At 41.2% G+C, this 25,256-nt stretch overlaps 1 protein-coding gene and 1 long non-coding RNA gene across 2 annotated transcripts; one reads left to right on the plus strand and one right to left on the minus strand.

The window, feature by feature from the left end:
- Window positions 1-14: 14 nt before the first annotated feature.
- Window positions 15-20,044, minus strand: kif14 (kinesin family member 14). Its single transcript, XM_033620867.2, has 29 exons — window positions 18,762-20,044; window positions 17,966-18,220; window positions 17,734-17,821; window positions 17,467-17,565; window positions 17,164-17,216; window positions 17,036-17,066; window positions 16,608-16,715; window positions 16,270-16,386; window positions 15,748-15,866; window positions 15,231-15,403; window positions 14,127-14,274; window positions 13,537-13,600; window positions 13,138-13,322; window positions 12,899-13,001; window positions 12,644-12,801; window positions 12,346-12,493; window positions 12,062-12,208; window positions 11,087-11,219; window positions 10,459-10,552; window positions 10,158-10,299; window positions 8,347-8,453; window positions 6,863-6,963; window positions 6,412-6,642; window positions 5,940-6,127; window positions 5,294-5,446; window positions 3,289-3,411; window positions 3,076-3,150; window positions 1,344-1,494; window positions 15-1,137 (listed from the first exon to the last, which is right to left on the minus strand). Exons 1-29 carry the CDS (start codon window positions 19,802-19,804, stop codon window positions 773-775), a joined length of 4,902 nt encoding a protein of 1,633 aa, XP_033476758.2. The 5' UTR covers window positions 19,805-20,044; the 3' UTR covers window positions 15-772.
- Window positions 19,418-24,456, plus strand: LOC117253433 (uncharacterized). Its single transcript, XR_004501396.2, has 2 exons — window positions 19,418-19,552; window positions 23,785-24,456. It is a non-coding gene; the product is annotated as an uncharacterized LOC117253433 (long non-coding RNA).
- The last annotated feature ends 800 nt before the right edge of the window (window positions 24,457-25,256 follow it).

Below are 25,256 nucleotides of genomic sequence, written 5' to 3' on the forward strand. Positions count from 1 at the left end.
TGACATGCAGTATGAAAGCTTTGTGTCCTTGTCAAACCAAGCCACATGAATTTATTGCAGAAACACAAGTTGCTGTATTATTTTGACACATCAAATTTACCAAGTGATACAAAAGCATTAAAGGCAACAAAACACATCTGTGTTAATGTACATGAAGAAACACTGATTATACCAGTCCCTCCTGAGTGCAAATAGCTGCAGAGTGTGTCGCACAATATATAAGAGCTAATCTTAATGCAAACGTGAGAACAAAACATGCCGTCGTACAAGAAATTATATACAGGAAAGAGTGGGGAGAAAGTGTGTAATATATATATATATTTCTTTTTTTTTACAAAACACAGTACCTGAGTTGCTGTATATTGAAATGTTGTATATTTAAATGAATAAAAGTGACATGATGATAGGAATTACTGCTGTAGTTTGAAGCATACACATATTAATTAGCATTAATTTGTTTTCCCCCATTTATTACTTTCTTTTTAATTGAAAAAATAGCCCTTAAAAAAGGCAGATGTTGCTCACATTTAGAGAGCAGACAGGGACGAATGTGAGTAACTTCTGACCAACTTGGATGGCAGCACTAAAGAAGTCTCTGCAGTGTTTTCTGCCTGTGATGCCAGGTTGGTGATACCAGAGTGTGCAAAAAAAAAAAATCCCCACGACCCATTTGTTATCAGAAAAAGTTTTGTCTACATCAGCAGTTAATTTTTTACAGTAAATCATACACTATGTGAGCACATCATAGAGTAACACATTATATAAAAGCACATCACACCCAGTGTAGGCTGCCTGTGGCCGACACACCTGCAGGGAGAGGGCACACTACTAACTTACTCACGACTCGATTTCTAACAGCATTGTGAGTCTCTTTACTTGAGGTTTCATCCTCTGTGCTCTTATCTGAAGCACCAGAGCTCCTGCTCTCTCCCGCCTCCTGTGACCTCCAGGAGGACAGGGACTGTAGGGCAGAGTGGAGCTCGTCGCGTGCGGTCAAGACGCTCTGAAGAACGGGAAGCTGCAGGGACAGCGTCAGCGCTCCGTCCTTGGACAGACCGGTGATCAGCTCACCAACAGCCTTGGCAGAGGAGGAGATCAGCTCTCTGCTGCTGCTCAGGTTGGAGTCTCTGTCTTTGGCTGGAAAGAGAATGACAGTCAGATATCGGAGGTGACACCTACAACTGCAGTGATGTGGTTTAGATTTAAGCTGAGGAGTGTTAATTTGTCTAACCAACCATAAAAACCTACAATATTTATCCAAAAAACACCACAAGTATTATGGCAACAAAATAAAAAAAAGTTTCAGCCAAACATCCAGACTGTGTGTATGTCACAAGCTTCACCTCGCAGAGCGGTAGACAGGGAGGAATGCAGCTGTCTGATGGCCTGGTTCAGCTGGAACAGCTTGGTTGCTGCAGTCCTCAGTCTCTGCAGATGGGAAGCCGAGGCCTCCTCCTCCCCTTCCTCCACCTCCTTAGGGTCAGTCTCTCTCTCCTTTTTGGAAAAAAAGCACACCCAAATGATGAATACAAGACAGCAAATAAACAAGACTAAATTTAACACAACTGACAATTACATAATAAAGAGCACACCATTGGACACTATATAGTTCATTAAAAATTGTCAACAACCAAGCTCAACTTAAATTAACTTTTACTGATAATCCTCAGCTACATGTTCCCAGCTGAACTTGATATTTTAACTAGGGATCTTTGAGTTGTCACATCCAGTTCTGTATGTAGCCTAATACCACTTTAGCAATCACACAGATGCATTACAAACACTCTCACACACACAGATGCAAATGATGTCACTGAATGAATGGGGCTTCATGGTGATGTGCTCTTTTCTATGACATAAATCTAAAGGCATCCTTCCCCCAGTTAACTACAGTAAAGCAGAAAATGTAAAATGAAAAAGTTATATATTTAAATATATTAACAGATACACTTTAACATTAGTGTATTTTTTTTTACTAGCTGCCATAACAATTCATAAATCCTTGAAAAAGCAACTTTTACCCTTTTATACCAACAGCTGAATCACTAATGGGGCTTTTCTTATGAGCTGAAAACTACAATGTAATTTACAGATGCATTTACATCAGCGATCGTGCACATGTGCAGTCCTGTGTTAAATTCTTTGCTCAAATAAAAAAAAAAAAAAACACAACAAGTAGTTGCCTCAGGCTATAACTCAAGTTTATTTGACTACAATGACATTATGGGCAGCAAAATGCCCCAGCGCTTATACGTGTCAATGATTGGTTTTAACAAAAAAAAAAAAAAACTGCTACTTTGTGTGGCTAAGATAACGGCAAACAAGCCTGTTAGCTGTGACTGATGCCACTTCATTCAACACATTCATTACCTGAACGATCGTCAAGGGGCGACTGCGGCGAGATAAGCCTACAGAGCATTGAGCTTTACAGGAGCAATAAAGGCTGAGTGGCATCTTTAACAGGGCTGCTGTGTGTGGGGGTATTAATCTGTAACATTGAAGCCTGTGTCGCGATGGAAGACTGTTTTAAACCTTTACATATCCAGGGAGGCTTTGCTGAGCATGTATTCTGTCTTTCAGCTGTAGTTTACCCAAACAAATACCAGCAGTTTTTGGAATGGAGCTGTGGATAGCTGATAGCCAATTCCATTAATCAACTTCTTCATAGACCTTTTGAGCTGTCATAGTAGAAAAAGCACACATGTTACTAATGACACTGACGACGGCTCTGTTCTGTTCAAGAGTCCCAGTTAGTGTGACAGTGAGCATGCACAATACCAGGATCCTGAAATCAAAGCAGCTAAATGGAATTCAGCCATCTTTAACTTCATTGTTTACACCTGTGCTTTTCCTACTGTGACATGTCAAAAACTGAGTCAGGTGTTGGCACCAGGGAAAAAAAAGAGGGGGAATTATGGGAGGGAGGAGCTGGAGAATTGCTGATGACATTTCTAGAGGGCCAACACAGTTGACACCCATGTAATTGCAAATGTAAATATTTAGTTTCCTATGATTTAAACCTTTTTTCAAATGTCACCGTAACTCTTAGTAACTGGTTTTGCTGCTGAAACTTACTGTGATGTGGCAATGCATGTAGTTCTGCAGAGCACAGGCTAAGTCAAGCGTCTTGGATTTTAGGCTCTGCAGCAGCTGTAAGCACAGATGGATTATCAATGATTACACCACATTTTAAGATTTTTTTTACTTACACCATTACAGAAAGTAAATTATCAACACATAATTAATTATATAACCATGACAACCAGTGACAGGATCATGATCTCTTACTGGGTTCCTGGGGTAGGCCAGCTGAGCATCTCTCAGCATCTCTCTGGTGATGGTGAGGCTCTCCTCCAGGAGAGCGCTGACGCCCTTATTGGTCCCCTTCAGCAGACACGTGACAACTGATTGCTGAAAAGATGTAATCATAGAATAACAAAGCACATTTTTATTATCATATTTTTGATAACCAAAAGCTGCAAAACCCAATACACACAAAAACAGGATATCCCTGATGGTTTAGGACAGAGTATTAGAAGTATATCCTGACCAATACAGGATGTTTGAGGCCGATAATGAAACTGATATTTGAGAGTTAAGAAACAATCTGATAACGATATATCAGCTAATTGTATTTTCCTTAAACATAACACAAACAATCCTGATACAGATCCCTAAGATTAGTTTTTATGAAAGAATGGTGACCAAGGCATGTATGAATTAATTAAATAAATAAATATGTTAGTTCTCTCTGACTGACAAACTATGTTATGGTGACACTGTGAATTACCTCAAACCTAGTTTATGTGCTACCATTTCTTGTTACTTCTTGGCCGACACCAATGACTCTAATACGGGGTTCCCACACATTTTCATGGACGAAATTTCAAAACTTTTCCATGACTTTTCAATGACTCATTACTTTTTTTTTTTTTGCTCCACTTGCCAGGTGTTTTTCAAACAATAGATTCAAACTTCATTCAAAGATAATTACAGCTAGCAAGCATACATTAGGGGAAAGATGGAACATGGGAAGAATATGAAGAAACGTATATGATGGCAACAAAAAATGTCACGCATTAGCACATATTAGAGCCATGTTATGTTGACAGGTGCAGAGAATACATCTACCGTTATGTTACACTATGTGGAAGGATATTTGTGTTACTCATTTGATTTGTACAGCACTTTGGTCAACTGCGGTTGTTTTTAAATGTGCTATATAAAATTTGATTTAATTTGATCCACGGAAGATTACTGAACAATTTCATTACACAACAAATTCCATGCTTTTTACAAAACTGCAAAAAATTGTGACCATTAAATTCCATGGTTTTTCATGACTGTGGGAACCCTGTATATAAAGATGGACGACACATCTCTACTTTACCCCAACTGTACAAAAATGAAGCCAAAATATCCTGGATATGGCTGCTGCCATCTTGTGCTGGTGACATCATTTATAACCAAGGACTGCACAATAGCAGTTTAAAGTTCCTGCCATACGACCAATCGCAAGCAGCGCCACTGATCACATACACACCAGCTGGCACATACAGCTGTCGATCATGATTTCAAACTCCCTTTTCATAGCATAAAATAACTAGTTATGACAAAACTTATCAGAAAAATTAAGACTTGAAGATTAATCAGCATGATAAGAACTACATAAAATGAGAAAAACTATCCTTGACCTGTCCTGCAGCCAGCCACCAGTTTTGGCTTCACTCTTGGGGAGTGGTCATGTCGTCCATCTTAATTTGCGGTCTATGGCCAACAAGCGCAAATACCAATATAGCTGCAAGAATCTAATATTGCCCTACATATTGGTCTGGCCAATCGCTTTATCTCCAAGTTCTTTTTCCCCACTTTTTGACATCTTTGGGTCACACGGATCATTGCTGTCTGATGTTTTTTATTCTGTCACTACATTTCCCAAAGATCCTCTGTCAGGTAAATTATCTGCAGCATTGGGAGTCTTTTTTGTTATCTTTGTATACAAATATGTGCTAGTCACTGTTGAATAATACACTGTGCACCTTTGAAAGACAGTGACAACTCTAAATATTTCCTTGCCCCGCTTAACACAACATGAGAAACCACAGCGTTTGCACAGTAACATATCAAGCATGTCATATCCTTATTCAGCTCAATAATCCTCCACCAGCTTCTTTGCTGAGATCCACACGGCTAATATTCCATTCTCAAGTATTGCAGAGTAGAGGTTTGATTACAGTGGACCCCAGAGCTTTGACAAAGATAGTAACTGCTGTGATATTAATGACGTTGTTACCTTGCCTGTGGCCTGGGCACGCAGCCCCATAGCATTCAGCGGCATGCCTGTCACCGCCGCCAGGTGGCCCAGTGCAAGCAGTGCTGCATCCAGGCACTGACTGCTCTTCCTCCGTGCATCCGTTACCATTGAAGTGATCTCAGATTCGCAACCCTGAATGGGTAGAAAATTTTCTATTTTCAGTCAGCATCAAGTCAGCACAAACAAACAGGATGAATTAAAATTGATTTAACAGTAAATCAATGCAAGCGAGCCGACAAAATGCTCGACACAGTCTGAAGGGTCGGTAAATAAATGAAAATGCTGGAGAATGTGAAAAATCAGGGGTAAGAGAGCAAAACTGTGCTTGTTTAGGTGCTGAGGCTAGTAGGGAATCTAGATTTATTTTCCATATATTCATGTTCTGTTTGGGGCTCAAGGTTGAGAATTCCCTCCGCTTTGCCATTTCCATAGACAGCTCAAACAGCTCAGAGCTAAGACACGTCAATTAATGCTCTGCATTTTGATCAGCCACCTACTGTCCAAACTACACTCAACTGAAAATCATTTTTCAGCTCAGATTTTGCACACTGGCTGCAAATGCCACAAAAAGCACAACACTGTGCTGCTGAATACCTTAAACGCAGTGTGGTATTTTTGTGTTTACCTGAATGAGCAGCTGGAAGAATCCTCCCATCTTCTTGACTTGGGTCTTGAGTTCTTCAGCGATGGAGTAGAGCCGGCCGGAGGAGGGTTTAACACTGGCAAACAACTGCATGGTAGCAAACACTGCACTCTCTATGATTGTGGTGGCCTTGATCAGCTGAGTCTTGGCGACCAAGCTACACGCAAACACTGCAGGAGAAAAAGGCATAATAACGGTTTGGTTCACCACCTACACAGTAAATCAGCCAAGGAAATAAGATCCTTGGCTGTCTAACAAGAGTCTGGACTATTTCTTTAAAAGATTTAAGTTTATTTAAACTGAATTAATGGAAAAAATGGCTTCAAATCCCAAAACCCTGACAAGATGTTCTTAAGTATTGGAAGAAAAGCATCGGCTTGGTTATTTATTTGGATCCCCATCAGTTTGTTTTTGTTGTCACTCATAAAGTACTTCATTTTAGATTAAGTCTCACCATTCTCCTGGCTGTCATCACCCAAGCTGTCATACTGGTCAGCTATGGTTTGGACCGCCACATACAGTAAGTGCAGATCAGAGGCCAACCTGTCCGCCATGCTTTCCTCAGCTCCACCACAACCACGCAGACGGGCCACGGACTGGCCCAACAGCTCCTTGCAGATGCCAAGCATGGCAGAGTCTAGGCTGCCGGAGTGGGTGGAGGGCAGTTTGGCCCCACCCATCAACCCTGGGACAGACAAATTGAAGAGTCAGTGTACACAGACATGACCTCACCAGACCTCATTCTTACAACACTACATCATAGTAAACATTAATTTGTTGCATGATCAATTGTAGCATCTGGTCCGTTTATTCCCCAACTTCCTCTGTGTTACGGATAAGCATTTTACAGATTTACAAATTTTAACCCTAACACTTGTTTTAGGTCATTTTGTTCAGTATCTCACCAGCAGACTGCGAGGAGCCATTGTGGAGGCTCTGAATCGGATGTACCCGGATCTCATAGAGACGACCTGAGATTCTCCTGCTTTTCAAGAAGCTCCGGCTCCTGATGCCAAACAAACCAGAACCAAAATGCTGTGAGTACCCTGCAAACATTTTATATTTCCATTCATAATTATTAGTTCTCATTCAGAATAATTTGATGCTCAAGTGTACGTAGAGTGAATTTGATGTGTTCTTAAAGACTGTTTTTTGCAGAAACCATTATACTCACTGCAGCTTGAGGTTTGCCTGTAACTTTGTTGTGCCAGTACTTTTTAAAATAAACCAATCTTGAGGTCTGTTACTCTCTGTACTGCCTGCAATGTTTTTAATTTGTGGGGATTTCCTATCTAGATCTGAGAGCTCTGATTATTTTGCTGACATTATGAGGTGATTGGAGACAGACTACATTTATTAATGTAGGCAGCGCTTCTTCATCTCTGGACATGGTTAAGATAATCTAATTTTAAGTGTGGAATGGGCACATTTAGATTTGGATTTGGTATTGTGTTGAACTCATGTGGGGTTAAATTAGTTCAACAGGGGAATACAGTTTCATTATTATGAAAAACTCAGAGGAGGGAAAGTCAGTAAACAGCTATGACTGTGGCCATGAGGCTTAGGCATGGGTTCACTGGAGTCAGGGAGAGAATGGACGAAGGAAGGAACCACAGTGCCTGTGCCATGTGTCATTTGGCTGGGTCTGCTGGTAGTTCAGGCACCACCAGGAGCACCATAAGCATGCCTGACAAGAATAACAACAATGTGAGGGGAAAATGTCGGGGGTTCTGCATGTACCACAGGTGCTGTGCTGTGTGTGTGTGTGTGTGTGTGTGTGTGTGTGTGTGTGTCTCTCTCTGTCTCTGTCTGTCTCTCTCTCTCTCTGTCTCTGTCTCTCTCTCTCTCTCTCTCTCGGTTTGTAGAGTGAGCAACACAGGGACCCTCAGTGCCCTCTCCTTTTCTAAACCCCTTGGCTTGGCCTTCATGGAAATGATATTAATGAACAGAGGAAAAATAATAAAGAAGGAAATATTCTGTGGGCAGCGACTTCACACCAGCTCTTCATGAGAGAAAGAAGGATGTGTTGAATGTCAAAAACGCGTGCCAGGGTGTAAATCACATTGGTGGAAACTAAGATGACTTTGTGAAAATAACCAAAATCTTCCAAACTGTTTGACAAAAAAAAATGATTTTCCGTGTTCCATCCACATACAGTTCAACTTTCCACATACAGTACATCCATTTTCCTGACACATTGTCCACATTAAAAGAGTGCAAGAGGCTTTGAGTTCAGTTGTGCATGAGGACTGTGCATTTAAGATTACATTTGCCTTGTCACATATTTCAAGTAATCCCCAAAAGTCCCCAACACCTAATGTAAACATCTAGGTAAGGTGCTAGAAAGAGGTTGATGGATAGGAGGAGAGAGGAAGAGCTGGATAATTACCTCCGGCGTGAGGAGGAGGAGGTGGAAGCAGAGGAGGCCGATATATCTTGCTCCCACTCATCATCGGGGTCATAAAACACATCGTCATCTTTAGAGGTGGAATCCCCCTGTGGAGAGTAAACTATTGCTGACATGCCCAGTCTCATTTACTCAACTTAATGAGAAAAGCGCAGCAAAGTGAGGCAGCATCCCTCTGTCAGGCATAAAACAACCCATTCTGGACTGTAAATAAGGTCAAACGCCTGGGAAATTGGCAATCGCACTTGAGCTGATGTCACACTCTTAGTTTGCAGAATGAGGAACAGACAGACCGGCTGGCTGAATACGCTTCACTCGACAGGCAAAATACTGCAGCTTATTAGAGTAATAGTCAAATTAAATAAGCAGGTATGCACAAGCTTGCTTTGAATTTTCAAGCATATTGCTGGCGCTTGTTTATCAGCTTGATCATGAGTCTACTCGTATATCCGTCATTGTCTTGAGATCCTTTGGGGTATAAATATATTTATGATTACATTACATCCATGATCATTCTGATTCTGTGTATAGTGTTCAATAATACTGTCCAGTAAAATTCCATCAACATGTCCGCTAAATATTCTCAGCATCCTCTATTCCTTGTAAAGATCAGAAGAAAACTGGCCCAACAACCTGCAGGGTTCCCATGCATTTTTACCGATGACTTTTCAAAACTTTTATAAAAATTTTCTATAATATTTTTAGACCATTTTCATGACTTTAAGTGGTTCAAAAAAGGTAGGCCTATATAATGACACAGCCATACATTACTGAACACATTTTTCCCAGGCATTTGCAAACTGGTAGCGCTTGCTAACTTTACTTGCTAATACATTCCCACCGCATAATTGTTACATATGCCAATAGACCAGAAAGGCACACATGGGTACTTCGCAAAATGTCAAGACCAAGCCCCTTTTTGGAGGATAGAAAACTGAAGATACTGAGATTTAGTTGGGGATAATAGTCTGATGCTGTTTAATTGTATGACTGTAGCATTACTAGCAGCCTCCCACTCAAGCTAACGTTAGCTAGCTACCCATCAATAGTAACTTTCACCAGCATCATTTAGCGATTCACCACACTGACAGTGAATATTCATGTATCTGATGTAGCTCAAATCTCAGTGGGGAAGTCTTAACGTGCTACACACAGCTTTTCCGCATTTTCCTGTTTCTCTCCTGATGTGCAGCATGTTTCATTCCCCCAAAAGGAGGCCCGGCCTTGGGGATGACGCAATGCTGATCTGATCGGTGTGGGGTTTTTATGAACATATTTTGAACAATATCCAAAACAATGCATATTCAAAACGTCTACAAAGACATTCTGTCAATTCCAAACCATTTCCAGACCTGAAAAACATTTTTTATAATGTCATAACCTTTGCAGGAATTTTACAACTGTGGCAACCTCGGACTGGGAAACACTCGAAACAAGCAAAAAGTCTGACAGAGCGAAAACATTCACCTTTAATGGGAATCGAGTCTTCAATTCATCTGATCTGCAAGTCTTTAGATGAGTAGGACACTGGGACAACATGTTCCCAGGTTCCTTCTGTTAGGTAAGGGTTCACAGCAACATCTGTGGCACCCATTGTATGTTTATAATTTGGTCAAAATATCATTACAAAAGTACAGCCAGTTTCCACATCAGGAATCAGCTCTGTTTTACTCTCGTTTTAATTTGAGGATATTTTTAATTCCTCAGGTTTCAGATTCTCAAGACTTTCCTCTTTACTTTCAATAACTCAAAAAAAGTGATGAATTGAAAGGCAGAACTAATTTAAGGCAGACCTGATCGAGTTCCCTCATGGCAGCGATATTGTTTTGGAACTTGTCCAGACTCCAGAAAGTGGAGATCCCCAGCTTTGTGTTTTGAACTCGCACCTGCAGCGGACCGCCCTGCTTCTGGATCTCATCTTCAGAGCTCTCATGTCTACAAAAGAGGAGAGTCAAATGATTTTTGGCTTATGTTAATGAAAATTATACCGACTCCTTTGACACTTCAATAGGTTTATTGATTCTTGATGGGTTTGTAACCTGTGTAATAAATCACATCATGTATAAGCTGAGGCCCAATCTTGTATTTTCATACCTGCTGAAGACTGTGTGTTTCTTCAGTTTAGCGCTGATCTTATTGGCTTCCTCGATCATCAGGGACAACTTCATGGCGTCCCATTGTGGAGACACTAAAATACAGAAATGAAACACATTAACTTCACTAGAGCCAGCAGCCCTGAGTCAGAGCATCTGTCCTAGATTTACTTTATGTCAGCCTGATTTGATAGCACTGGACAGAAAGGATTCACTCTGTAACATCTGTAACACAACATTTTAATTCTGTTGGATAAGTCACCCAGTACAAAAAGTAATACTACCCTTACTATAACTTTGTGTTTTCACAAACATTATTCAGACACTTATGTTACGGAGATGTAGTGAGATTTAAATTTAGATTCTCCGTTCACTGTGGAGGCATGTGAGAAACACAAACTTCTCTTCACAGATTCAAGGTAACCTGCGGCTAGTTACTGATATACAAATGGTCATTCTGCAGGTGAAGCATTCTTTTAAATGTTTACATGGGTCCTGACAAACTCTCTCTACTGTAACATTTCCGATTTAAAAAGGACAAACCCACAAATCTGGAACTTATATGGTGTGAACTGTCACTGTGGTTCCTAGCTCTAATAGGCACTCAGTAGTGGCCTGAAAGCTCTCACCATGTTGGAGCGTACAGTGTTCCCTAAAGGCTCTTTTCTTCTGCATCTCCTCGAGCTCTTTGCTGATCTTCCTCTTCTCCGCCTCCAGGGCGTCAACAATCTTCGCTTGACACACACGGTGTTCCTCCATCACCTGGAGCAAATCATGGTACATGTACACAACATTAAAAATCACCAGGCCAAGACATTATGACTGAAGCCAAGCTTCACCATGACTCACAACACATCCCAAATGGCCCATCAGTTAAACATAAAACTTCTGGAGCTTGTTTTAGATCATCAGAAATCATGGGAATGAGCAAATGAAGACGATGATGTCATTTATGGTTACAGGGATATTCCAGATTTCCAACTCGTCACCTTATAACTTTGTCTTTAACTGCTCTTGTATAGTTCTTTTTTTTTCTTCTTCTCTTGTGTTTTTATGGCTCTTATTTTGTACATTCTTATATGTTATTTCTACTCCTCCATTCATCTGTTCTTATCTCTGTCAGCCTGCTGCTGCAGCATCTAAATGCCCCCTCTGGGAATCAGTACAGGCTTATCTTATCTTAGACAGACTTCTGAGGATCAAGAAAGGGAAAATGCAGAAAGCTGGCTGAAATAAGATCTGTTTCAAATGCCATACTTCTAAGATCCTGCAGCTCTACCACCTACTACTCTGTACCACTGACTGTAGACCAAGTTGTCTAGACTGACTCTAGATGTACACAGCCTCTTCCAGGAGGAAAAAAAGGGATTAGCCAGTCAGTGTGAGGACAATAAATAAGATCAGTAAAATTATTAACATTAAAAAAAATTGAAAAGGCTAATATATATTGACAGCAGAATAAAGCAGAGTAAACAAGTTTGTGAAAGTGGGTGCAATTGTCCGTTTCTTTCCAACAGAACAAAATCTATCTAGTACAAAAGGCCCCTAAAAATAGTGAAATTCATTAAAATGAGACAGAAATTTCAGACGTTCTGGGCCCTGACCTGGGCCTCCATGTGCAGGCGGATGCGCTTCTTGTGTGTGTCCACTTCCTGCTCCAGCTCCTGCTTGGCCATTTTCAGCTCTGCCATCTGGCTGGCCACCCTCTGCTGGTCCAACTCCTGCTGACGCTTCCGCTTAGTCTCCTCAGTCTGAATTAATTATATTTTGGCATTAATTGTGGCAAAAATTGTAGAATGTCAACACACAACTAATACAGTACAAATGAAAATCAAAATGTTTTATCTAGTCATACATTTCAAAAACAAGAAGGGAAAGTTTAGCGTACCAGCTCTTTCTCCAGGGCTCGGATCTTCTTCTCGTAAAGCGCCTTCTGGTCAGACAGCTCTTTCTGAGCCACCTCTTTTGCCATTTGAATCCCCTGTATCATCTCCTCTTTTGCCTTCAAATGAGCCTCTTCAATTTCTGCCTCCAGCCTGGGACACAAAACGATGACTTAAGAGGAGTTCTGATTTTGCTTATTAGTCTGCAAAAAAAGATGTTGCCCTGAAAAAAACATTTTACAAAGAACAGGATGGCTGGTATATTGGTATTGTGATTTTTCTTATCTGGTCTTTGGCACTCACTGAGCTCTTTGAGCCGCGAGGAGCTCATTTTTGGCAAATTCAAAATCTTTGTGGCCATCGCCTGCGCCTGTCCAGCATGACACCCGCTTCCCAGACTGCACCTCCGCTGGATGATTGAAGCGGAAGTAGTGGTCTCCACCGAGAATCACCCTGTCACCCTGAAAACCATGAACACAGAAATGAAAAGTGCTAAATTTATAAAATAAAACGTGACGAGTGGGTATGATGAGTATGATGCTAATCTTCACTACTCACATGATGCAGGACAGTGGATTCAGATATGAGGTTTCCATTAACAAAGGTCTTGGCGTTGTCCATGGGAGTGATGCTGACAGTGTCCTGGACATTTGTTATAACACTGAAACATACAAAAAAAATACATATATATATATATATTTCCCACATTGAATGCCTGCTGTGGTTAAAACAGGAAAATAGATAATATCTCCATTAGAAAGATTGCTTGATGAATAAGAAAAGCAAAAACGCTTTACCAGTGCTGGTCAGCGATAAGGGCTCCTGTCAGCTGGATGTCATGCCTGGACCCAGACTTGAGCTTGCCCACTGTGGTTCGACCCTCTTTGATCATGTAGAGAAGCATCTCAGACAGCTGAGGATCCTCGTTCAGATTCACCAGGTTGGGAAGACGGTTGTCCACTTTGAAAGTCACGCCAGCTTTCTGAAAACACAGAGAAAGTTTCCAAATACTTATTTTACACAATGTATTACAGCTTGTACCAGGGTTTCGTACTTTGACCTTTTCAGGTCAGTGTGGCGAAAGATTATTAGCTGTTGGACACAGTGGATGAGAGCCTTGACACAGTAAAGTGTGGTGTGCACTTTAGGACACTAAAAAAAATGAATGAAAATGAATGTTATGCTCAAAAAAATACCTGCAACTCTTTGGTCTCTTCACGTTTACGGACTTCAGCTTGCTCCAGTTTCTCTCTCCATGCCCTTTCAGAAAATAAGATAAATATAACCAAAAATTCAATCGCCTCCAATCAAATTCTTCCATGATCCTTTCAGATGTCTCCCCTACTCAATCACTTATTAACCTCACTGGCTAAAGTTTATGAAAAGGAGAACATGAACTTTGCAAAATGTCTTTATCATGAGTATGTTTTCCCTTTTTTTATTTGTTTATTCCTTTAAAAAGGAAAATATTTGAAATTTATGCTTTTTTACCTGTACAGAATAAGTACAAATTTAGTCTTTGTATGTTGGCATCATTACATTTTCACTTCTTAAATGGCTGATAAATTAAATTATGTAACAGTGTGTGCAAGATGGGAAAAAAAAAAACAAACAATATGTACTTATAAAGACAGAATACATTCAAATCATCACTTCACTATTAGTATTCTTTATACTGGGGAAACCTGCTACACTTTGACCCTATCAAAAAAAGACTGATAATATCTGGGTCTTTTACCTCAGATAGATTTAATGAAAAAGACACAATTATTGTAGTGATACTGACCGGTTGGCCTCTGCCATTTCTCTCTCTTGCTGGCAGAGTCTGTTCCTCAGGCCAGCAATCTCCTGCTGGAACAGCCTGACCCTCTCTGGTTGGACGCCCTGGGAGCTCATCTGGGCTGCTCGCAGCTTCTCCACCTCCGCCTTCAGCTCTGAAAACATGCAAATGTTTGTCTAAAATTCTTTGTAAAAGCTGAAATATCAAGCAGTTCAGAGCAAATGTACACTGAAATTTCTAACAGTCAATGTTAAACTCCAGGGAGTTACTGTACACAAACGTCTGTAAAGTCTTCTAAGACGTGACTTTCTCAGAGCCAACAGAAATATTCAGATTTTGCCAGCAAACAGCCAGACAATGTCACTTATTTACTGAGCAACATTGAATTGATTTGTAATGTCTGAGTCGCATTAACTTTGAGTATCACACACTGACAGGCCGTGTGAGAGAAATCCACAGCAAGAGCTCCCCTCAGTGCTAAAAACGTCAAACAGCAGCACAATCATCTTATGAAAAATAATACTTGCATGACAGTTAGCCGCCATGTGCGGCTGACAGTGCATAAATATGGCCTGGAGGCAAGGTTAGGGTCAGGCCTTAATTGAACTGGGTAGTGCATAAGCTGGTGATGGATTGATGGGCAGACAGGAGGGTATGTGTGAGAGAAGGAGAGGGAAGGAGATCAAGAGCAAGACACAAATAGAAAGACATTCGTATTTAAAGAAAGAGAAAACACAGAGACAGTGAGACAGAAACAAAGAGACCCAGATGAAGGAGCTAAAAGACAGAAAACATGTTGCTTTATAGCATAATATCGTATTGTGAGATTCTTCCAGAGCACAAATACTGTTCAAACCTGTAATGCCAGGACTATGGCAACAACATTTCTCAGTATAGAAAAGCCACTGCTGGTTTTCTTCATGAATAAGGACAAACAGGTGCTGCATGTACAGACAGGTTCACAAATATACTGATAAAACATCATAAAACTTGCTACTACTATTTAGGCTTAGATAAATAAACAGCCTGTATAAATAATAAAGAAATGTATTCTAGAGCTCAATTAAGTCCAACAGAGATTTCTGAGTGTCGATATTTTGAGTGTCTGACCTCTGATGAGCTTGGCGCTGGTGTCCTCATTGACTTTAGCCACGTTAATGATAGTGCGGGCCTGCTGGGCGTAGCGCAGAGTGCTTAGGCTTTCCTCCACGTTGCTGCCGGCTGGGCTCAGTGTGGCGATCATGGCCGTCTTAGAGTTCCCGCCGAGGCTCTCCTTCAGCAGCCTGCGGGAGAGGAAAATGGGATTTGGTCAGGATCATCCCTCGAAATTGGAAATGAGATCTGCTGAACTACTGCATTGGAGGAAATATGAAAAATATGGCGAGATTTTACTTTTATCATACAATTTCTATACATATGCACCTCTTCATTTTAAGTACTGTGAAAGTATTTGCATTAATTTTCTTTGGTCATTTAAGTCTGTCTTACATGAATCAGACACAGCTTGAGTATACTACATGAAGGGTGGACAAGTTTTGTTTATATAAAGAAATAATAATAATTAAGAGACCTTACAAAACAACAGTTCTGCAGCAGCTGCATGTGTGCAAGTATTCTGATCTCTCACCATGTCAGGACGGACTCTCTGTACGGTATGAAGACCTTCTTTCTGCTCAGTGCCTGTTCTGACAGGGCAGAGATGACCTTTCCAAGGGTAAGCAGGGATTTGTTGATGCTCGCACCCTCCTATAATGAGACAGTACAATTATGATGTTTTATGAAGAAGCAAAAGACATCTTCTGCAAGACACACTGAGGTCCAAATTACAAGCAAATGGCTTTTAACGAACTAAATCTTTTAAAATCTCAGTCTAAGAATCAAGTGTAGATACAAGTAATGATTTACTGACTCTTTCGCATTCGTGCTGCCAATTTTTCAAGTTACCCAAAATGTCAGATTAATGAAAAATTGAAGTAAAAATGAAATAATGTGTTAGCAATATTTTTGCATGTGTAGCGTTTGTTCATACTATCGGAACAAAAGGAAACAAAAAAAACAAATATATCCACTCAACAATGATATGAAACAAAGAAAAGCTTATTCTCATGATTGGGCAGCAATACCCAAGGGAAGTGGTGTGTGTGTGTACCCTGAGTCGCTCTCCACTTGTCTGCGCCGAGTTACAGCGTTCGCTGCCTGCCAGGTCCACCAGGTTGATCCTGCTGGTGATACTGTGGTCATGCTCCTCACCCTCTACAAACTCAGTCTGCACACAAGCAGACAAACTCATTAGATGTGTAACACTGAGCTTAAAAGGAACAGTCCACCCCAGAATTAATTTATTCATACACTCTACACATTAATAAAAACTTGGAAAAGCAAATGTGGTGCCGTATCTTATCTGGTGGTGGATTTGTATATTATATAAGAATTAATCAGGCCAGATATGTGGGATATGTGACATACAGTGAAGTTGAGAGGCCATACCTGAGTCTGCGTCATAACCAGGGTGAAGACGGAGTGAGATCTGGAGCTCTTGTCGTTCATTCCTGTAGCTGCCGTGGCTCTCTGCTTGTTGCCCAGCTCCAGCCAGCCCTAACCAAGGACACCGGGAAATTATGACTGAATCCCTTTATGTGGCACTTTTCTTGTAGTTATCAGCTGCATTATTATTTTCTATGCTAGGCTTTGGATATATCTTTAATTCTCAGCACTCCTCTTTTAAAGTGTTCCTGTACTACACTTTCAAAGCATTATTATTCAGTCAAACATTGATGTCTGTATTCCATTGTGGCCTCTCATTCCTCATGACACTGAACCCTGACTTGCTCACTTATTCAAAGCTCTTCTTAAGAGCGTCGGCTAAAGGCCAAGGATCTAAAGAAGAAAATATCTTGACGGCGGTTTCAACATACCTCAATGTCATTGTAGGAGCTTACAATATTCCTGTGGAGAAATAACAAAGTGAGCAGTTCTGCATTCAAGAATGTTCTTTCGAGTGTACTGAAGTATAATAATGCAAAAGAAATTAAAGGTTTCTTACGCAGAGAGGTCAGCAACATAGGGACCGTGGACTGGATGTTCCCTCACTCTCAGCTGGAAACACAAATCAACATGATTTTATCTTGACTATATACTTTCAGGTTAGTCAGTCCGACAAATGACCGTGAACACTGTATGCATTATCCAGGAAGCATTATGAGTAAGAATGCTTCACTAAAATGAGCAACTGTCAGATGTTCAATGCTATCTTGATAGATTGTTAAAGTAAACTCCAAGAACTATCCGTTCTCCAACAGGCAAAGTGACTAGCTTATGTAGGCACCAGTATCTGCAAACTACTCACAGGCATCCGCCTCTGGTTTGGCTCATCTCTGGTAACCAGCAGGTCGTGGATCTTCTCATTGTACACTTCAAAATAGCTCATCTCTACATGGCATTTGACCTGAAATATAAGAGCCCAATGATCAGTATGTAGTGGGTGAAGTATTCCTTTATGAAATGTTCTAACAGTTAATTTTACTAACAGAAGAAGCAAAAGGTGTAAAGGAGCATAAAATAAGTTAGAGGCACTGAACCAGAGATAAAGCGTTGTATGAGACATTTATTTTACCTCTTCATTCTTCATGGACGCCATCCTAGAAAAAAGCTCCTGGCAGAATCGTGGGATTACCCCTTCCTCCTCTCCAAAGCCCATCATCCTAAACAACAAAGGTTTTAAACAAATCAAATGACTACTGATTAATTATGAATTAAAATATACATTAAAAAACAATTTTACAATTAAGAAAGTTTCAGTGTTAGAAGGCTGTCTGTAATAAACTAAAACAGAAAAGAATGCTCACGTGTAGGACTTCCCGGAGCCTGTTTGACCGTAAGCAAACAGGCAGGTGTTGAATCCTTCGAAGGCCCTCAGCAGCAGAGGTTTGGCCAGTGTTTCGTACACTGTCTGCTGGCTGGCGAATGCTGGGTCACACTCATCCACCGAGCAGAAGGAGAAGTCATAGGTGAAGGAGTAGCTCTGTTTGGAGTCGGGATGCTGGACATTGGTCTCCTGACCGTTCATAAAGATTACCTGTAATGCTTTCTCTGCCTTCTCCCTACAACAGAGCAGAAATATTTACAGAAATTATTTCATAAATTTATTTGTTGTACCAGAAAGAGTATTTTTCCTGATTATAAATCTGAGCATTTCCATATTCTAAAAATGTACATTGTTTGTAGTTTAGTGATCATTTTCCAGCTAAGGAAATTCCTATAAAGCCTGAAGTGTAAGACTGCAACTAACGATTATTTTCATTATAAATTAATATGCAGATTATGTTATTAAATAAGCATTTGGTGGAGAAACTGTCTATCTCAAAAGCCCAAGGCAAGATATCAGATTGCTTGTTTTGTCCAACCAACACTCCAAAACCTAAAGACATTAAGTTTCCTATGACAGACAAAGAAAAGCAACATATCCTCAAAACTGAGACGCCAGAAGCACAAGGGGTCTGATTAAACTTCACCTTAGTTTATCATTATTAGTTTAATTAGAGCAGATGGCACCTTTAAAGACCCACACCCTTAAATGCTGACAGACATCATCTACCCCTGCGCAATTTACCCCTCAGTTATGACAATTGTTGTCCTACAAACCTGGCATTGAAAGGGCGTACACGGACTGCAACAGTCACTGCACTGTTCTCCATCTTCAGTGAGTCCTGCTGCTCCAGGGCCTGGCTGTGACGAGACAGGAGCTGCTCGGTAGGTGCTGGACCTGGACCTGGACCTGGAGCAGGAGCAGGAGTGGAGGTCCTGGTTTGGGTCACGTCTACCCTCTGACTTGAGTTGGATGTCTTCCTCACGTGCAGCGTGCTGTTTGGCTTGTGCACACCTGCAGACGCCGCCTTGCTGCCCCGAGGAGCTGGGACAGGTTTTGCGTCTTCCACTTGCTGTGCTCGGGATTTGGGCCTCTCTAGACTTGCAGATTTAACCGCCACTGGTTTAGGTGCATCTTTTCCTGCCAGTCTCTCGAACACTTCTCTCTTCGTGGCGATTTTCTGAAACTGTGTCGTCCTGGTGGGGGTTTTAAAGATCCGAGCCTGGTCTTCTAGCTTTGTGGTGGAGGAGGGCGTTTTGCAGTGCGCAGGTCTCCCATGGGTTTCCACAGAGGCAGCAGTCTCTCTTAAACTCGTAGATCTCAATACACCAGGTGTCCTACCGTTTGGTTCACTGAGTATTTTCGGTGTTGGCTGCAGGCCGGTGCTGCTAACCCCACCCTGCACATGTGTGCTTTTATCCATTGAGGGAGTCCTTGTTCTGCGCTGCAGGGTCAGCCTCTTCTCCGGAGCTGGTGTGGTGTTCTGGCTGCTTTCCACCATGGTTTTCTCCGCTGTTTCAGACCCGGTCTTCCTCCTTGACCGCCTCTGCAGTGTGAGTCGGCCACGGTAAGAAGTCTGCTGCCCGCTGCCACTTTTTGACAGCGCAGAGACGATGTAAGTCCTGTTTACCTGTCGGCTTTTATCAGATAACCTGCTGTCTTCACACGCAGACTCTCCGGATGTTATCTCACTTTTGCTTATCGTTGTGTCCGTCGCTTTTCGCTCTGCCAGGCGCTCTCTGCCCGGTGTCCTGGATGTGGTCATGAGATGGTCATAATAAGTTGTGTGCTTCCTCGCTTGTACACTGAATAACGACATGGCTGACGGCTGCTGAACATAAAAACGTTAAAATGAGCGTACCGGTTAGCTAACTAGCTACTTCACTCAAGTTGCTTTAAAAACGTACAATACACGACATAAAAACATGTAAGACTGACACAAGTACAGCTAAGTATGTTATTAAAAAGTGAATGTAACTCCATTCGGGTAAAAAAACGAGTTGTGTTGAGGTAACAGAGCTTCTTCAGTTTGTTATTATGCCGTCATCGCTTCCGCCTTCGCCCGCTTCAATTTCAAATCGTCTACGCCAGCGACAGCTGATTGGCTGAATTCTCGGAAATCGTTACGTCACATAATAGTATAGACAGGTAGTTACCGCAGTTTGACGCTAGGTGGCAGCATAATCAAGGTTGTAATGTTGTGTAGCAGTAAACTGTAGCAGCTGTCAGGTTGTATCCCAGTGAAAAATGCTGCTACTCATGTTTTCCTGCCTAAAATTAGCAGTCAAATTAGCAAACAAAAATATCCCAAACTTCAAAGTCCACCTGCTGAGGTAGTTGGAAAAAAGGTTTTAAGTTCTTTTTACTTGAGTTGAATTTATTGGATATTTGAGATGTATCACAAGAGATTGGGAACTACAGTTTGGAAATAAACACAGTAGCATAGGATATGGCATGCCAGCTTTGAAACCACAAACGTTCACAACAGTTGGGCAGAAACACGAGGATCCACACAGGTTCAGGTAGTGTCCTAATGACCTCATCAACCCCACCCACTGGCTCCAGGGCCAGGAAGCCAAACCAGCCTCAGAAGAAGGTGGCAGAGAGAGGGAGGTTGCAAAACTCAAAATATTCCAAACATTTTAACTGAAGGGGATACAGTCCTAAAAAAATACACATCAACTTGCTGGTTTGTGGTGTACTGTAAGTGAAAGTTGTTGAGAGAGAGAGTGGTGCTTGCCAACCTTTGAATCTTTGAACCTTTGACCTCCATATCTACAGAACAGTCGACTTTATAGTTGCATCACCAAGAAGACGTGGTTTCTCACACACCCTCTGACAAGTTGATACTCAGGTGTGAGGTAAAACTGTGCAACCGGCCATGATGAAATTCTGAAAAAATCTGACATCATTCTGCTGATTTTGGGTCATTCATTCATTTTTTATTCATTCATTTAATGGTAACATTTTGTTAAAAATTAGATGAGATAGAAAATGTAGAAAAGGTTCTATGTTCCCTGCTTACTCAAAAAAAGGTTCTATGTTTCCCGCTCAACCAAGTGGGAAACATAGAACCCTTTTTGTGTAAGCGGGGAATATAAAAGCTTTTTTTGCAGGTTTAAGTGGGGAACATAGAACCCTGGAAACACAGGGATAACCCTGCTAATTGGGTTAGCTAACTAGCTAAACCAGAATTTGCTGTAGCTTAACATAGCTGTGGTGCTAATTGGGTTAGCAAACTAGCTAAACCAGAACTTGCTGTAGCTTAACTTAGCTGTGGTGCTAATTGGGTTAGCAGACTAGCTAAACCAGAACTTGCTGTAGCTTAATTTAGCCGTGGTGCTAATTAGATTAGCTAACTAGCTGAACCAGAACTTGCTGCAGCTTAGCAGAGGTGAAAAAGTACTCAAATCTTTTACTTAAGTAAAAGTAGCAATACCACAGTGAAATACTTTGTTACAACTACACTGAACAAAAATATAAACGCAACACTTTTGTTTTTGCTCCCATTTTTCATGAGATGAACTCAAAGATCTAAAACATTTTCTATATACACAAAAGACCATTTCTCACAAATATTGTTCACGAATCTGTCTAAATCTGTGTTAGTGAGCACTTCTCCTTTGCCGAGATAATCCATCCCATCTCACAGGTGTGGCATATCAGGATGCTGATTAGACAGCATGATTATTGCACAGGTGTGCCTTAGGCTGGCCACAATAAAAGGCCACTCTAAAATGTTCAGTTTTATCACACAGCACAATGCCACAGATGTCACAAGTTTTGAGGGAGCGTGCAATTGGCATGCTGACTGCAGGAATGTCCACCAGAGCTGTTGCCCGTGAATTGAATGTTCATTTCTCTACCATAAGCCGTCTCCAAAGGCGTTTCAGACAATTTGGCAGTACATCCAACCTGCCTCACAACCGCAGACCACGTGTAACCACACCAGCCCAGGACCTCCACATCCAGCATGTTCACCTCCAAGATCGTCTGAGACCAGCCACCTGGACAGCTGCTGCAACAATTGGTTTGCATAACCAAAGAATTTCTGCACAAACTGTCAGAAACCGTCTCAGGAAAGCTCATCTGCATGCTCGTCGTCCTCATCGGGGTCTCGACCTGACTGCAGTTCGTTGTCATAACCGACTTGAGTGGGCAAATGCTCACATTCGATGGCGTCTGGCACGTTGGAGAGGTGTTCTCTTCATGGATGAATCCCGGTTTTCACTGTTCAGGGCAGATGGCAAACAGCGTGTGTGGCGTCGTGTGGGTGAGCAGTTTGCTGATGTCAACGTTATTGATCGAGTGGCCCATGGTGGCGATGGGGTTATGGTATGGGCAGGCTTATGTTTTGGACAACGAACACAGGTGCATTTTATTGATGGCATTCTGAATGCACAGAGATACCGTGACGAGATCCTGAGGCCCACTGTTGTGCCATTCATCCACGATCGTCACCTCATGTTGCAGCATGATAATGCACGGCCCCATGTTGCAAGGATCTGTACACAATTCCTGGAAGCTGAAAACATCCCAGTTCTTGCATGGCCAGCATACTCACCGGACATGTCACCCATTGAGCATGTTTGGGATGCTCTGGATCGGCGTATACGACAGCGTGTTCTAGTTCCTGCCAATATCCAGCAACTTCGCACAGCCATTGAAGAGGAGTGGACCAACATTCCACAGGCCACAATCAACAACCTGATCAACTCTATGCGAAGGAGATGTGTTGCACTGCGTGAGACAAATGGTGGTCACACCAGATAATGACTGGTTTTCTGCCCCCCCCCAGTAAAGCGAAACTGCTCATTTCAGAGTGGCCTTTTATTGCACAGCCTAAGGCACACCTGTGCAGTAATCATGCTGTCTAATCAGCATCCTGATACGCCACACCTGTGAGGTGGGATGGATTATCTCGGAGAGGAAGGAGAAGTGCTCACTAACACAGATTTAGACAGATTTGTGAACGATATTTGTGAGAAATGGTCTTTTGTGTATATAGAAAATGTTTTAGATCTTTGAGTTCAGCTCATGAAAAATGGGAGCAAAACAAAAGTGTTGCGTTTATATTTTTGTTCAGTGTAAATGTCTTGCATTACAAATATACTGAACTAAAATTATTTTGATATTGCGGCTGGCAATGGTGGAGCTCATTGTGAGTACTTTATATTTTTCTGGGTAGTTTAATAATACATCATAGTTTATTTTGTTTTACACTATAATTATTTAATTTGTAATAATAATCATAATCTGCTAAGTAACTAAAGCTGTAAAGTAAACACAGCGGAATAAAACTTCCTTTTGAAAGTTGTTAAAATTCACAATGCTAACTGAAAATGTAATAACAGTGTTGTAACCTAGCAACAGCAGCATTTTTTTTTTTTATTACAAGAGACCAAACTGTTTTCAACTCAGTTCTTATTGTTAAAGAAATTTTTAAGGGCAGTACTGAGGAAAAGGCATCTGTCAGTGTGTTAGCTACATGTCAAAACTAGACACAGTTTTATTTAAAATATAAAAACCATCACACTATTGTTTAGCTTTTGTATATTTTCTTGGTCTTCTGGAAAAATGATTGTAAATTAAGATATGTTTTCATCTTTCTTGTTGAAGAAATGAGCACTACTGATCCAAAGGAATCATTAGAGAACTCACTGACATTCAGATATATTGATTTTGTACTTCCAACCCTCCATCTGAATTTTTCAGGTCATAATAGTCACGTGACTGCAAAGAAGCTCTATGAGTCGCAGTTGTTTGTAATATCTGTGTGTATTTCGGTGTTCCCTGCAGATGTTCCAACTGAGCTGAACCACACTCTGGACCAGGGGGACCAAGAGCCCACACACATTAAAGACCAGGGGGAGCAGCTTCAAGGACTGGCGAGGGCTGATATATCCAAGAGCAAAGATGATGAAGAGAAACCTCAGTCCTTACAGCATCATCAAAGCCAAACTGATGAGAGCAGAGAGGCAGAGCCTCCAGCCAGCAACCCAGCTCAACAAATGGAAACAACAGCTGATGAAGAGGACTGTGGAGGACCAGAGGCAGCCAGGAACACAGATCCACATGGTCATCTATTATCATCTGCTAACAAGAGAAAGAAATCATGGGATTGCAGTGTTTGTGAGAAAAGACTCAAGAATGAGAGCCTTTTGAGGAGACACATGAGAGTCCATCCAGAAGAAAAACCATTTGGTTGCAATATTTGTGGGAAAAGATTCAGCCAAAAAGATAACATGAAGGTACACATGAGAGTCCATACAGGACAAAAAAACGTTTGGTTGCAGCATTTGTGAGAAAAGATTCACAACACAGCAATATCTCAAGATACACATCAGGGCCCATAGTGGACAGAAAGTGTGGAGTTGCAGTGTTTGTGGCTAAAGATTTGCTTACTATTCTAGCAGCATACACTATATAAAGAAATAGGAGTGAAATCTATTAAAATGCATTGCAAAATAAGACTGGCCTTGTGATTTTTGGTGTTGCTGTAGCTGTGTTGCTCTTTGATTTGATTGTTTTATTATCAGTGGTCTTGTTTAATCAGAGTTGTGTCCCGTATCCAGTGATACGAGGGGAGATTTTACAACAACTGTAAGAAGGCATGGTAACTCACAGCAACAAAGTCGACAGACAGCATCATCTGCATCCTGCCATTCTCCATCGTTCTCGCAACGGCCTTCTTGTGCATCACAGCACTGCCGGCCAGCATCCAGAACTTCACATTTAACTCAAACTCAGCTTTAGTCAGCTGAGTTTTTTCTGTGAAAGTGACCTCTTTTAAGCCCCCAAAACATATAATAATCTGTGATTTGATTAGTAAAATAATACTAATTCCTGTGCTACATCTCAGAGGGAAATACACTCTTTACTTCACTACGTTTATCTGACAGCTTTAGTTTTAGTTACTTTACAATTTCTGTTGTTTACACATTCATGGGACATTTTTTCTACTTTAACTACAGTTTCCTGATTATGCTTACATACAGGTTTTTTTTATGTATAATCATTTAAAAACAAGAATAAAATACTTATGTTTTTAGCATGAAACTGCTTTATTCACTCTTTTTTACTGGTTTAAATAACCACATCTGTTTGCTTTGGAAAGGAAGAGACCTCTGCAGGCAATTCAGCTCCTGGTAAACACTTCCTGAACGTCTTGATCTAAGGTTACTTAGAGAAAAATGGTGAGCAGACATTAGCTGGTGCTAGGCTAGCAGCCTGTCTCCGACATGCCAAACAGCGTCAGAGATGCACTGATT

Source organism: Epinephelus lanceolatus, chromosome 6 (assembly GCF_041903045.1).
Source record: "Epinephelus lanceolatus isolate andai-2023 chromosome 6, ASM4190304v1, whole genome shotgun sequence".
In the NCBI taxonomy this organism is placed as follows: domain Eukaryota; kingdom Metazoa; phylum Chordata; class Actinopteri; order Perciformes; family Serranidae; genus Epinephelus; species Epinephelus lanceolatus.